This window comes from Musca vetustissima, unplaced genomic scaffold (genome assembly GCF_032173495.1).
Source record: "Musca vetustissima isolate MV318-11 ecotype Yass unplaced genomic scaffold, APGP_CSIRO_Mvet_v1 utg148617, whole genome shotgun sequence".
Lineage (NCBI taxonomy): Eukaryota > Metazoa > Arthropoda > Insecta > Diptera > Muscidae > Musca > Musca vetustissima.
In genome coordinates this window covers 113,434-129,249 of record NW_026872480.1, presented here as the reverse complement: position 1 = coordinate 129,249, position 15,816 = coordinate 113,434, and the positions used below count along the sequence as shown (strand labels likewise).

Genomic DNA, 15,816 nt, shown 5'->3' with positions numbered 1-15,816 from the left:
CTTCCTGCAACCCAACCCCCTTAATGACCGAACAATGCAGTAAGAATTCCAGTCACATAAGTTGACAAAATATTTGTTGTTGTTTTTATCAAATCCTCTGTTTTTTTTAAATATTTCTCAAAGTAAAAAATACATATTCACATTGTTTTTTCTGTTTTATTTCATTTCAGGTGGCTTAGCCGATGGTGGACGCATCGGTTTCAGTGATGGTGTTGGCCACAATGGTGCCGGTGCTGCTGGTGGCAGCAGCATTGGCGGCGGTATTTTTGCACCACCAAATGTGCCATGTCCACCCGGTATGTTTCGCTGCAATGATGGCAGATGCATAACATCGTTGTGGGTGTGCAACTACCAAAAGGACTGTGAGGGTGGCGAGGATGAACAGCAATCGTGTCGTAAGTTGAGAGGGATTTCCCTGGATTTTCTTTTTATTTTTTTCCGGTTTCCGTATAATTTCATTTCGTTCGTTTCCCGTTGCAGCACCACCTGAATGTGAGGCCGGTCAAATTAATTGCGGCCAATATGTATTTAATAAGACCTATTGTATACCACCGCATTTCCGTTGTGATATGACTGAGGATTGTGAAGATAAATCGGATGAAGCACAGTGCAGTAAGTGAATTGTTTTTGTTGTTATTTTTTACTATTATACAAAAAATAATTATATTTAATATATTATTTATTAATTAAATTAAATGGCAAATAAGGTATGACTCATTCGCACCTCAGTTCTAGGGTATTTATAGAAAAATTCCGACATCAGTATCTAATTCATTTTTTTTTATAGAAAAAACTCAGACCTCAGTTTCTAATGCATTTTTTTCAATAGAAACAAATCAGAGCACTGTTCCTAAAGTATTTTTTATAAAAAATGGAGCTCAGTTTCTGGTTTATTTTTTTATAGAAATAATTCTGACCTCAGTTTCTGGGTATTTTTTCTTTAGAAAAATTTTAAACTCAGTTTCTGAAGTATTTTTTGAAGCTCAGTTTCTGTGATATTTTTTATAGAAATACTTCCGACCTCAGTTATTTATTTAAACCTGGGTTATTTAAAAAAATCGGATATCAATTTCTGATGTATTTTTTTATACAAGAAAACCAGATATTTTTTATAACAATAGTAATTTTATAAACTGTTTTTATTTTCTATATGGGGAAATATTTAAATGTATTTTTTTCAAATATTTTTTTCTACCCACTTCCTTAAATAACTGAAAAATAAATTGTTTATTTGTCTTTATTTTCTTTACCATTCTTTATGTTATTTTAAACAACCCGAAACCGAATTCTCTCATACCTTCTTCTATCATGTTGACTTCCTAACAATTTAATTCTATTATCTGTATAATTGTTAGGGCTGTTGAATTTGATGGTTCCTTTTTGTGAACGACTAGAATAGACCCGCAATTTTTCAACACCGCTCCTTAAATTGCCACAATAAGTAAACAGCGGGATATAACACCTTTATGAGCACGTTCTCCTTTATCCTTAATATTCGAACCAATTCACAGCCACTAAAGCAGTTGTTCTGGCTTTTGTTGTTATCCTGCACGCAGACCAATCATGGGAGGGACTTTAGGCAGGCAACTAATTGAAGCAATTTTGGGGGTAAATATTTTAATCAGATTGTTGTTGACTGTAAAAGTATTCGTGAAAAAAACACCAATTCTTTACTCCTTTGAAAAACAAATTTCTTAAAAAATTGTGTGGGTCCCTTAAAAAAGCCATGCATTGTGAGGATCCCTCAAAAATATTCTTTAAAGAATTCACGCATTGCAGGGCACCCTTAAAATTTTTCTTTAAAAAATCCCCGCCTTTTAGGGATCCATCAACAAATATTCTTTATAGAATCCACGCATTGCAGGGCACCCTTAAAAATATTCTTTAACAAATCCCCGCCTTTTAGGGGTCCCTGAAAAGTATTCTTTAACAAATTTGTCTTTAAAGATCTGTCTTTAAAAATCTTAAAAAAATCAACGACCTAATAGTACCTTTAAAACAAACTCTTAAAAAAAATCCTCGACCTGAAAACAAAATCTTTAAAAAATCCACAACCTGATAGGACCATGAAAAAAATCTTTGAAAAATTCACGTTTTCTTTAGGACCCTAAAAATATGCTTTTAAAAATTCACGCCATATTTCGTTCTTTAAAAAATATTCTTAAAAAAATCCAAGGGCGAAAGATTAACAATAGTCAGTTGTCGAAAAACATTCTCCCATGAAAATATTCCCTCCTCCGAAATTATGAATTTTGTTCTATAGAAAAATACTTACTTACTCCGAATGGATGATTCTGAGAAAACCATTCAGATTTTACCTCAGGACAGAGAAATAGAAAAAATAATGGTTTCTAAGGACTGTGGATCATTTTCCACTGGATCATTTTCCAGAATTTATTCGGAAAAACGGAAGATTGAGTGAAATACGTACATTTCATGAATACATTTTCACAGAATGTAACATGATAAAGATATGGCTCCTATATATCTTTCATGTAAATGGTGCATTAAACAATTAACCGATTGACACGAAATTTTACATAACATAGCGAATTAAGCCTGGTTCATGTACATAGCTTTAATATATATTTGAGACCGATTCCATTGCAAAGACATTTTGAAGTTAGAATGAGGTGTATGATGCAAATTACACATTAAATATCCAAGTTTTTTGCGATTGATATGAAATGTTTCCAGCGTTCTCAATTAAGTCTATAACGCTCTCTTTTTGTTATCCTTTCAGATTTAGATATATCTCCCATATAGTTTTTAATCGATTTTAAGCACATTGTGCACTAAACTCCTACGTTTTCTTAGATTGACACGAATTTTTGCATGCACACCTTTTGTCATAATTTTTTTTTCTATTTTTCTTTAAATGGGTTTCGATATAGATGTAGCTCCCACATATATTCACTAATGAAAAAGTCATTGATATTTTCTCAGGAATTTTTTTCTAAAGAACATAATCTTTCCACAGGCCTGAGCACTTATTCTTAAAAGTAGTTTTTCTACTCAAAAGCAATTGTTTCTAACAAAAAATGATTTTTTCGGGATTTTTGGGGAGTGGAGATTTTCTCTATATTCTACAAGCATTAATCGTCCTCTGAAACGGTTTTCTTGAGAATATTTCCTCAAAAAGAATTTTTCAACTTTACATTCTTTATTAACTTTCTTCTAAAGGCAACTGACCTTTAAATAAGTTCATATTTCAACCTTCTGCACAATTTGAATACACTTTTACCCTTCAAGAAGTTTTCGTTTATTTCCGTTTCCATGTTGTACACAAGTTAATTTGTGAAGTTTGGAATATTACAAAACAAGGAACATTAAACCAAATAAATATATCATTCCAATGAAACTTAAAAATTTCCTGTTGTGGTAGGTTTCTTTCAGAATATTTGTTAGTTGCAAAGCCCCACCAATGTGGAAAATATTTTCTCCCCTAGAATGACCCGTTTCATTAAATGCCCCCTTTAGGTAGTTGCTCAAGGGTGGAAGGGTCATATTAGGGAGTATAAGGGTAACAACAACTTTCCAGCCACCATGGGCTGCGACTGATGTAAAAACAACAAGGACTTAAGGAGTCACATAGACCAACACTTCGGCTGGGTGAGTAAAACCCAAATCGTTGTAATCCATGCAGCAACTTCTCCACACACCCACCATGCCTGGCAAAAAAGTATTTATGGTGACAATAATTAATGGCATTAGGGTTAAAAATGTCGCAAACAATTAGTGTTTCATTTCTTGTAGAGCGTATAGTGTAAAAATAGAGCTCGAGATAGAGCCGAGCTACATGCCATCACGTCATGCAGAATACCAAAAGAATGGCTAACTGGATAGCAGGCTGCAGGGAACACCCCACTTCGCGCTGTATCATAGAAACAACATGCCGCATAAATTAGTTTGTTAATGAAAATCACATATCAAGAAATACGATTTGTTTTTAAAATGAAATTTTCATACAGTTAACGCTTAATAGAACAATTTTAATCATGAAGGAAATATGCTCTCCTGCGGTAGTTAGGTTTTTTGGTGATTAATCTGAACTACCAAGGGCCAGATAAAAATATTTTAAGGATGCTCAATATTAATTGAAATGGAAAAGGCCTTGAGTAAATTCGAAGGTACTATTCCTCGAGCGAAGAGCGAAAAATATAAAAATTAGAAAAAATATATTATGTACTTTTACAAATAGCCTTAGCTATGAGGATCAGGTACTAATTATTTTTACTTGAAATCTATGGAAATATTTATTTCTGACTTCATTTTATTTTTATGAAAGAAATTCACCTCTTAAATATACAAAAATATGCTCTTGTAAAAACTTACTATCCTGTGAAACAGATATCAATAGTTAACTATTTATGAAACAACACATGTATTTTTTTCTAGAAGAAAAATTGACAAATCTTTGGTAGTTTTCTTAAAACAAAAAACTCAATAAAAATGCTCAAAAAATTACTTTGACCCCATTTAAAAAAATAACATTTTCATTCACATCCCCACACAACCCATAGTGCGTATGAACAATACCACATTAATCATACGCCTTGTGTGCAACCACCAGGGAATGTGTCAATGTGCTCAAGTACACACACACACTCAAACTGACACTTTGCCATTTCGATTTTATATTTTGTTTTTGTTGGTCTGTATGTGAACGGAAGGAAGGAAGAATATTGTAATTTATATATGTGTGTGAGTGTATCGGATTGTTGTCCTTTTTTCATCATCATCTTTCTTTTCCGATGAAAAGGGTATATGTGAAACTACTTCCGGTGACAATAAGTTTTGGCGAAAAATTTATTTATCGCGATTTGGAGATGGTGACTGTCACCGGTAGTTATTAAAAATTTTATGTGGAAAAAAAATACCTCAATAACCGAGGTCTGATTTTATCCTTAGAAAAAATTCGTCGGAAACTGAGGTCTGATTTTTTCCATAGAAAAAAATACCTCAGAAACTGAAGTCTGATTTGTTTCTATAAAAAAAACTAAAACTGATGTTTTTCTATAGAAAAAAAAAAATACCTCAGTAAACAAAAACTCAGTAACTTAGGTCCAATTTTTTCGGTAAAAAAAACTCAGAATCTGATGTCTGATTTGTTTATAAAAAAAATACCTCAAAAACTGAGGTCTGATTATTTTCTACAGATTCCTATTTAGGGGGAATATCTTTAGCAATACACCCTTTTCATCACCTTCAACTAACTAACGATACCCCATTGGATAAGAAGCAAATTAAAATTAATTACTTTCGTATTATGTCAACACAATGGATCGGAGGGCATAGATAGATAGAATAAATACTATAGGTATGACCAGCAAGGAGTTGATGTGTTTGTATGTGTCCCCTTAACCATCGATGTCTAAATAAATACTTAATGAAAGATGTTAGTAACAAAGTGGACATACATACAAGTGCACACATATACATATCTCTCATCTATGTATGTGTGGTCTTCAACTTTGTGTTAAGAATAATAAACATTAAATTCTGCAAGATTCAAACTGTTAATATTATGTAAAATATCCTTTAGATAATCTAGCCCGACAATGCTGCTTCTACTATTGCCAGAAAGTGCGTTTAAATGTGTCAAAGTGTGTGTGAGTGTGTTCGGGTCTCTGTCTCCCTCTGCATAAGCATACATTGTATCTAAGGCTATTTGAATATTAAACTTGGCAAGTGTGAATAAGTAATTGTGGTTTGCCATGTGTGTGCCAGGATCTGCATGTGGCTGTGTGTGTGGTATGCAGATGTTTAGTTATGGACAAATGACCAATATATCTATCCCGGGCGGCAACATGCAACCATATGGCTTAGATGATTGTAAATTGCCTACTCATTAACAATCTATAGTTTTAAGGAGAGTGGGAAGAAGTGAGTTTTAAATTAATCAATAAAAGTAATAAAATGTAAAGAAAAAGTTTCTGTAGGCATAATACCTTCTTAAAGGGACCCCCACATTCTCGGTTTGAAAATATCTATTTTTTTTTAATTTGAACCTGTAACTTCTGAAGATTTCTAATATTAAGGTCAAGCGTTATTCACTAGGAAAAAACTTCCCACTAATATTAAGTTGATTTTTATCATGAAAAATATGACAATTCAATGAATTTTAATTTTTATGTGTAAAGAAGAATTCCAAAATTCTGATAAAGAATATTTTTTTATAAAAAAATCCTCGGTTTTAATTTTTTTTTCTACAAACAAATCTATAGTAAAAATTTTATAAACACGGAGTTATAAGAAGCAATGTCCTTAGTCCTGAGGATTGATTTTTCAAAATTTCCAAAGGACCGCTTTATAAAAAAATTTTAGTATTGAGAAATAAATGTATTTTATAAAACAAGTTTTTATAAACTGAAATGTTATTTCTTATTAAAAAATCCTCTGTTTCATTAAATTAGATTATATTAAATCTATTTAATATTTGTTCTCTTAATTATCCTTAATTTTTACTTTAATCCTCAGCATTATTTACTCCTTACTAAACCGAATGAATATCCCTTTGGGGAAATCGACTAACAAATGTACTTAAATTATCTCCATATTAATAAGAATTAAATACACATATACTCACATATACACACACAAAGATAGATAAATATTTACACACAGTATTCCAGTCAAAATGGATATGTGTAATATTTGTAATTGTCTTTTCATTTACGGCATCTTTTAAATACACAAATTTTCAATAAATTACATAAAATAAATTATAACACACACATACTTAAATAAATACGTGTGTGTACTCCTTGTAAATAGTCTACCCATCAATATGGCTTTCTGTATTGTCGTATCATTTAAATTTAAATAAGGAAATTATTTTCTTTGGAAAATATTAAAATGGTTCACAAAGAATTTTTCTATTTTCTTTTTCAAGACAATTTTGTAATATATATAAAATAGTTAACACACAAATGTACTTGTGTGTGTATAAATTTCCTAAAAAATTATATTATTTTGAGAATAGGAGAGATTATATCGCCACATGTTCCAGTAGATATACATTTAATTCAGAGTAGATCTATTGTTTACTATTCTCCTCTTGGATATTTTCTTTGTATGTGTGTTTAAATATCCACCATTGAAAATGGCAAAAGATGTCCGAGAATTTACATAAAAGTAGCTCGGATTCTTAAAAAAAAATTGGAAAATTTTAAAATTTTATTTTGTCACATTTTAAATTGCCCAATATTTTTATTCCCTTGTCAAGCAAAAATATTTCTCATGGCTGGCAACCCTGTCTCCAGTTCATGGGGAGTAAAAATCACAGCAAAAAGTCTATATGTTCTATCTATAAATAGCACACACACAAAATAAATTTCCTACTCAAATTTAAAGGAGACGATAGAAAGGATAATTATATATATATATATGTGTGTGCGTGGGAGTACCATGTCCTTAATATCAAAACATTAAATACAGAAAACAAGATGGCAACAGCCAATCACATTCCTCTCAAAGAAATAAACAGCAGACATCAGATTCTGACTACATTAGAAGTCAAATGTCCATGTATGTGTGTTTGTATTTGTAATTTGTGTGTCTGTCAGAAAATATATATGCTTTGCTAATATTCGGCAACTAATTTATTTAATTATTATTAAATTTGTTGTTGCTTTGTACTATTGGGTATCATCTGTGGTAAAAAGAGTTTAGTTTTAATCAAAACGATTATTTGCCAAAATGGCAAAAGGAATATTTAAGGGAGGTCAATAAGATTAAAGGGAAATTTATATCATCGACAATTGTTGTTGTTTTAAATGGAAAATAATTTTTAAATAAATGTAGTAATAATGACTCCTATAGTCATAATGACTCCTGTAGTCATAATGACTTCAATAGTCACGATGACTACTACAGTCATAATGACTACTGTAGTCGTAATGACTACTATAGTCATAATGACTCCTATAGTCATAATGACTACTATAGTCATAATGACTCCTATAGTCATAATGACTCCTATAGTCATAATGACTCCTATAGTCATAATGACTCCTATAGTCATAATGACTACTATAGTGATAATGACTACTATAGTCATAATGACTACTATAGTCATAATGACTACTATAGTCATAATTACTACTATAGTCATAATTACTACTATAGTCACAATGACTCCTATAGTCATAATGACTACTATAGTCACAATGATTCCTATAGTCATAATGACTACTATAGTCATAATGACTACTATAGTCATAATGACTACTATAGTCATAATGACTACTATAGTCATAATGACTACTATAGTCATAATGACTACTATAGTCATAATGACTACTATAGTCATAATGACTACTATAGTCATAATGACTACTATAGTCATAAAGACTACTATAGTCATGTTGACAACTATAGTCATAATGACAACTATAGTCATAATGACTACTATAGTCATAAAGACTACTATAGTCATAAAGACTACTATAGTCATAATGACTACTATAGTCATAATGGCTACTATAGTCATAAAGACTACTATAGTCTCATAGTCATAATTATTCCCATAGTCATAATGACTCCTATAGTCATAATGACTCCTATAGTCATAATGACTTCTATTGAAATAATGACTTCTATAATCATAACGACTCCTTAAGTCATAACAACTTGTTTAGTCATCATGACGCCTATAGTCAACTTGACTCCCATACTCACCATGACTCCTAAAGTCACAATAACTCTTAAAGTCATAATGACTTCATTTCATAGCCACAATATATGTTATAGTCACAATTGCACATTTTGTCATAATGACTCAAGTAGTATAATGACTTTTGTAGGCTTATTTAGTCCTAATTAATTTTGTGTTCAAAATATCTCAGGCTTTACTTATGAAGTCATATTGACATTTAGTCATTCTGGCTCACGAAGTCATAAACACTATTGAAGTAATAATGAGTCTTGAAATTATAGTCATTCCGGAGGTCATACTGTCCTGTTTTAAATTTCTACTTTCCATTCCCTAAAATTGAATAAATACACTAAATCTCTTAATATGTTTGTGCCTAAAAGTTACGTCCCCCATGTGTTACGGCTTTCATTCTACATACATACAGAAATTCCTAAGTTTATTTAACAACTTATATTGTATGTCATCAAATTTCAACACCCAAATACACACAAATATACAAACATATTTGCATTTTGCCTGACAGTTTACATAAATGTCGAATTTGACGGAAGTATAAAATGAGAACGATAATATCTCAACCAACACATATACATACTCTTGGAGACACGTACATGAATACCGAACACATGTTAAATATTTCCATTACATTGCACTCCAAAATGTTGTTCGTCTGCCTTCAGGAAGACAGAAAACGTTTAATCTCCCTCCCTCTCTCTCTCTTTCTCGGTCCATGCCAAACATAATAATGTTAAGAGTGGGAAATAGTTAGCATTGTTGTTACATCATTATCATAATGATGTTTCTTTAAAGGAAGTTAAAATTGAGCACACACACACACATGTAAGCAAACATGCATAGATGTAGAAATGGTATTAAAAGTAAAGCATAGTTTTAGGAAAATAACATTTTCACATAAATATCCTACAAGTTGATGACGTTGATGTAAAAAGGAAATGTTCGTAGAAAAAGCATGTCTCTACAATTGTCATACAAACGCAAGAACAACTGCAACACATAGAACAAAGAGGAAATGTAAAACAAAAGAGTCCAAATTATGGTTAACTACTTAGTATTTTGATCTCCTTGTCGTCGATCTTCCTCTCCTCCACCAACACTGAAACTTTTGATGATGTTATACATACATAGGGTTATTGTGTCCTATCATCGTTAGCTTCTATTGTTCCATAAAGAGAGCATAACAATTTTTGTTAAAAGTAATTATAATAGTTCTGTTATCTTTAATCATTGTTCATTTGTTGTTATTGCTGCCATTGCTGTTGTTGTTCGTTATGCCCATTGTTGTCTTAGTATCCGCCTGTTCCAATTTTATGATATTAAGTTGTATATATATTAGATACTTTGTCCTAGATGTGTATGTAAGTGTTGATTTTGTTGGATTAGGGTGAATATAGGGAGAGTGAAGTAATGTGTATAAAAATGTGCCAGATCAATATTTTCACAAATTGTTATTTGCCACATGAAACCGTCGTTTGGAACAATGACAAATATTAAAATTGATCCCAACACAAAAGATCTTTTTACCACAGACCCTGTATATGTAAGATTATGTTATTTCAAGTATTTTCCATTACACCCTAATGTATTCCACTTAATGTAACTATATAATAGTTTATGTACACTTCATATAATATTCTTTGACAATTTCCTAAGAACAATTTAAAAAGTTATTTGTTAACAATAATAGGGATGATGATGGGAAATACCCTCGATGAAAGATAATAAATGAAATAATGTACAATTAAGTGATACTTAATGTATGACTGCTTGTATATATTTGGAATAATATAGCTTGTTCAAATAACATTCACAAGGATCAACTACACATACTATCCCATACAATGTAAATCCTTGCGATAATAGTTTATTCACGAACCATCATTAAAGAAGAGTCATAGATGTCGGTATGGTAGCAAAAATCATTATGACTATAGAAGTGCTCATAGTTATATTTTTATTAATTGACTTTTGACTATAACGTCAAAAATCATTATGACATCATAAGTCATTATGACTCCATGAGTCGTTATAACTTCATAAGTCATTATGACTCCATAAGTCATTATAACATCATATATCATTATGACTCCATGAGTCGTTATAACTTCATAAGTCATTATGACTCCATAAGTCATTATAACATCATATATCATTATGACTTCAAAAGTCATTATGACTTCATAAGTCATTATGACTTCATAAGTCATTATGACTTCATATAAGTCATTATGACTTAATAAGTCCTTATGACTTCATAAGTTTTTATGACTTAATAAGTCATTATGACTTCATAAGTCTTTATGACTTAATAAGTCATTATGAGTTCATAAGTCACATTGACTTCAGGAGTTATTATGACTTCATAAGTCATTATGGCTTCATAATTCAATATGACTTCAGAGGTCGTTATGACTTCTGAATTCATTATGACTGCATAAGTCTTCATAAGTTACAATGACTTCATAAGCCCCTATGACTAAACAACTCACTATGACTTCATAGCTCATTATGAATTCATAAGTCATTATGACTCCACAAGTCATTATGAATACATAAGTCATTATGACTTCATAAGTCATTATGACTTCACAAGTCATTATGACTTCATAAGTCATTATGACTTCATAAGTCTTTATGACTACATAAGTCATTATGACTACATAAGTCATTATGACTACATAAGTCATTATGACTTCATAAGTCATTATTATTACCTCAAATTTATGACTTCATAAGTCATTATGACTACATAAGTCATTATGACTACATAAGTCATTATTATTACTTCAAATTTATGACTTCATAAGTCATTATGACTTCATAAGTCATTATGACTACATAAGTCATTATGACTACATAAGTCATTATGACTACATAAGTCATTATGACTCCACAAGTCATTATGAATACATAAGTCATTATGACTTCATAAGTCATTATGACTACATAAGTCATTATTATTACTTCAAAGTTAAGACTTCATAAGTAATTATGACTTCATAAGTCATTATGACTCCACAAGTCATTATGAATACATAAGTCATTATGACTTCATAAGTCATTATGAATACATAAGTCATTATGACTTCATAAGTCATTATGACTTCATAAGTCATTGTGACTTCAAAAGTCTTTATGACTACATAAGTCATTATGACTACATAAGTCATTATGACTACATAAGTCATTATGACTACATAAGTCATTATGACTTCATAAGTCATTATGACTACATAAGTCATTATGACTACATAAGTCATTATGACTTCACAAGTCATTATGACTTCATAAGTCATTATGACTACATAAGTCATTATGATTACATAAGTCATTATGATTACATAAGTCATTATGACTTCACAAGTCATTATGACTTCATAAGTCATTATGACTTCATAAGTCATTATGACTTCATTAGTCATTATGACTTCACAAGTCATTATGACTTCACAAGTCATTATGACTTCATAAGTCATTATGACTTCATTAGTCATTATGACTTCATTAGTCATTATGACTTCATAAGTCATTATGACTTCATTAGTCATTATGACTTCATAAGCCATTATGACTTCATAAGTCATTATGACTTCATAAGTCATTATGACTTCATAAGTCATTATGACTTCATAAGTAATTATGACTTCATAAGTAATTATGACTTCATAAGTAATTATGACTTCATAAGTCATTATGACTTCATAAGTCATTATGACTTCATAAGTCATTAAGTCATTATGACTTCATAAGTCATTATGACTTCATAAGTCATTATGACTTCATAAGTCATTATGACTTCATAAGTCATTATGACTTCATAAGTCATTATGACTTCATAAGTCATTAGGACTTCATAAGTCATTAAGACTTCATAAGTCATTAGGACTTCATAAGTCATTATGGCTTCATAAGTCATTATGACTGTCATTATGACTTCATAAGTCATTATGACTTCATAAGTCATTTTGACTTTATAAGTCAGTATGACTTCATAAGTCAGTATGACTTCATAAGTCAGTATGACTTAATAAGTCCTTATGACTAAATAAATCATTATGACTTCATATGTCGTTTTTAACTCTTAAGTCAATATGACTTCATAAGTCGACTTCATATGTCATTATAACTTTATAAGTCACTATGACTTCATGAGTCATTAAGGTTTCGAAAGACATGAGTTATTAACCTGATGATATATTTATTTTCTTCTAATTAAATACTTGGAAAATATTTCACACTTATTTTTACATTAAGGAAAGAACCTCCTTCCCAAAAAACTTGCAGTACAAAAACAAAACTTTTCAGTTTTGATTTCCAAAAAATGTCCTTAATTACATCAACGTGATAATCTCCGTTTTACACCTTATGCTGCTAAGTAGTCTTGACAACAGCTTCCTTTAATGAACTTAGCTCTAGAAATTACTCATTCATCAAGACGCGCTACTTCAGCAGCCAACAACATCTTCCATATTTTTTTGTCAACATTCCAAAACGGAACTGCAACACCAAGTGTGACAAAGCACTCACTCACTTCACTGAGTAGTTAACTGTATTCAAAAATGCCACAGTGAAAATAGCAGAACAAAAAAGAAAACTGTTGCCAACTTTTGTGTGTCTGTTTTTTTTTCGCTGCAGCTGCTTCTTCTTTCATTTGAATTTTTTGTCAGGTTTTATTTTATTTAAGGACCCTGTTGTGCTCTCTCGTTGCCACATTAAGTTTTTATAATTCAAATTAAATGAATGTGATGTGCAATGTGATGAACATGGACTCCCCCTCTAACCTCACAATTTTCGAGGGGCATCCTCTCCATTGCCCCTCGAATATTTTATGGTTAGGGTTATTTTTTGTCCTTCGTGAATAATTTAACAACCTTTTGAACAAGTGCCACAAAATGTGGTTGTTTGCTGGAGAATAGTAAACAAACAAATGTCGACGACAGGACCTCCGGGCTCACCAAAGCAGTGGAAACAAACACCCAAAAATGTTGCGGAATGGGATTTTGCTACGAAATGTAAAAAGTCATGTGTGGTGGAACGTTGTGCCACACCATCAAACTATTCATGTTTACATTCCCTCCAAGCTATACAAAAGTTTCGCACGACGTTCCGCGAGCATTTTATTCCAAGTAATGACATTGAAGTAAAAGAATTTCTTGAACAAGAAAAACATTCGCACACCGAAAAAAACGAGTATCCCTCTCCAACAACAATGGCAAAGAAACAACAACGTAAACATAAAGTTAAAATACATCTACAAAAAAACTAACATTGCTACACTGACTACAATAAAGTGTTGCATTCAACACGGCTACTATGAGCTGCCACAATGAGTAGTAACAATGTAACAAAGAAAGAGACCAGACCCTGAACACACACACACACATTCACACTGTATCACAAAGTGAGAACAGACATTTCAACACGTTCTATGGTGGGCAGTTGTGTGTGAAATTGTAGCAAAGGCGAAGATTTCAAATATCAAAAGTCCCACAAAAAAGTCAAGGTGTAACGTAGGCGAGATATTTTATAAAAAAACATATGTTTTTAAGGCGAAGTTTTTAATTTTTTTATGGTCTACCATAAGTAGGAATTTTTTATAAATATTTGTTTTCCAAAAATTTAGCACATATCTGGATTTTATAAAAATAATTTGTAATGGCCTACCTTGAGATTTTGTTAGTGTTCCTGAAAATTTTAAAATTTTTATGTTTTAATTATTTTATATCGCTGCCATACTTTTCTCCGCCACTTTTTGCTGCTATGCAGTGCATCTACCACCTTATAAAAAAGCATGTCAATTCTTGAGGAATTTTCTTTAAACAACAATGTTAAAATCTTAACTGAAAAGTAATTAACACAAAAAAACTACCATTAAATAGACAATAATAAAATGTGATATTGTTATTTTCGTTAAAAACTTTTACTAGTGCGAAAAATAGGAAAGGAAGGGGAAAAACTTTTTTATTCTCCCCCAGAAAAAGTAAATAAAACGTTTCACATTAAAATTAAAGAAAAATCGGATAATAAAGTTTTTATTAGTTCACGATCATTAAAAAGTGAGGTTTGGAATGGAGATAAAATTTAATGAAGAGGAAAGGAAGAAAAAGCAGATGGAAGGTCCTAAGCTTTTGATGTAATAACAACATTAGAAATCAACGTGATAATATTTATATTATGGCGGGGCAAATTTTTTGTCGATTAAATCCAGCCCGTAGGATGATTCTATGAGCAATTTTAAGCAACATTGGTGAAGGAACCATAGGTCTATCCCGTTTTTCGAGTCTCCCACTTTCCAAAAATGATTTTTTTCCTACAACATAATTTTGATTCAAAATTCGATTTTTTATCAATTTTACCGAAAAACTTGTAATTTTTCTCAGAAAATAAACGGAAAATATTTAAACTATGTATGAAACGCCCTCTGGCGGTGGTCATGGGTAAAAAAATTATTAATATCTACTCCTAAAAAAATTTATCAAAAAATTACCATTTTATACCCTACACACCTATGTTGTCAGGGTATTATAGCTTTGTCTGCCCCCCAAGAGTTTGAAATGGACCAAAAACTTTATTTTCATTTTTTTTCTCTGGCCGCTAGAATATGCATGACTGATGAAGATCGGTCTATATTTAGCAGGTCCAGACTTTTGTGTAAAAATGACAAATTTTGTATTCGATTGTGTATATTGGGTTGAGGAAAAGGAAATCCATTATTTTTAGTCGAAAATGTCGATAAATCGGAACTAAAATCGACCATAAAACTGTTTTAAACCATTTGCACAAAGCTGGATTCAAAAAGAAGCTCGATGTTTTTGTGGGTTCCACACCAATTAACAGAAAACATAGGATGGTTCGATCCATCTGCGAAGCCTTGGCCAGACTGAATGAGAAAGACCCATTTCTTAAACTATTGTTGACTGAAGATGAGAAAGGGATTGCTTACGATAACCTTGTGCGAAAACGATCGTGGTCAAAGAGTGGTGAAGCACCTCAAACGGTGGCCAAACCAGGACTAATGGCCAGGAAGTTTCTGCTATGCATTTGGTGGGACTTAAAGGGGATTATTTATTGTGAGTTGCTTCCATATGGCCAAACGCTAAATTCTGATCACTACTGTCAACAATTGGACCGTTTGAAGA

At 31.4% G+C, this 15,816-nt stretch overlaps 1 protein-coding gene across 1 annotated transcript in view; it reads left to right on the top strand.

Moving 5' to 3' along the window:
* The first annotated feature begins 245 nt into the window (after nt 1-245).
* The window catches only part of LOC133322628 (low-density lipoprotein receptor-related protein 2), a 46,349-nt gene continuing 30,778 nt past the window's right edge, over nt 246-15,816 (top strand). Inside the window, exons 1-2 of the mRNA XM_061531625.1 lie at nt 246-395; nt 481-612. Coding sequence (XP_061387609.1) covers nt 299-395; nt 481-612 — 229 coding nt within the window. The 5' untranslated portion in view covers nt 246-298. The remainder of the gene's footprint in view (nt 396-480; nt 613-15,816) is intronic.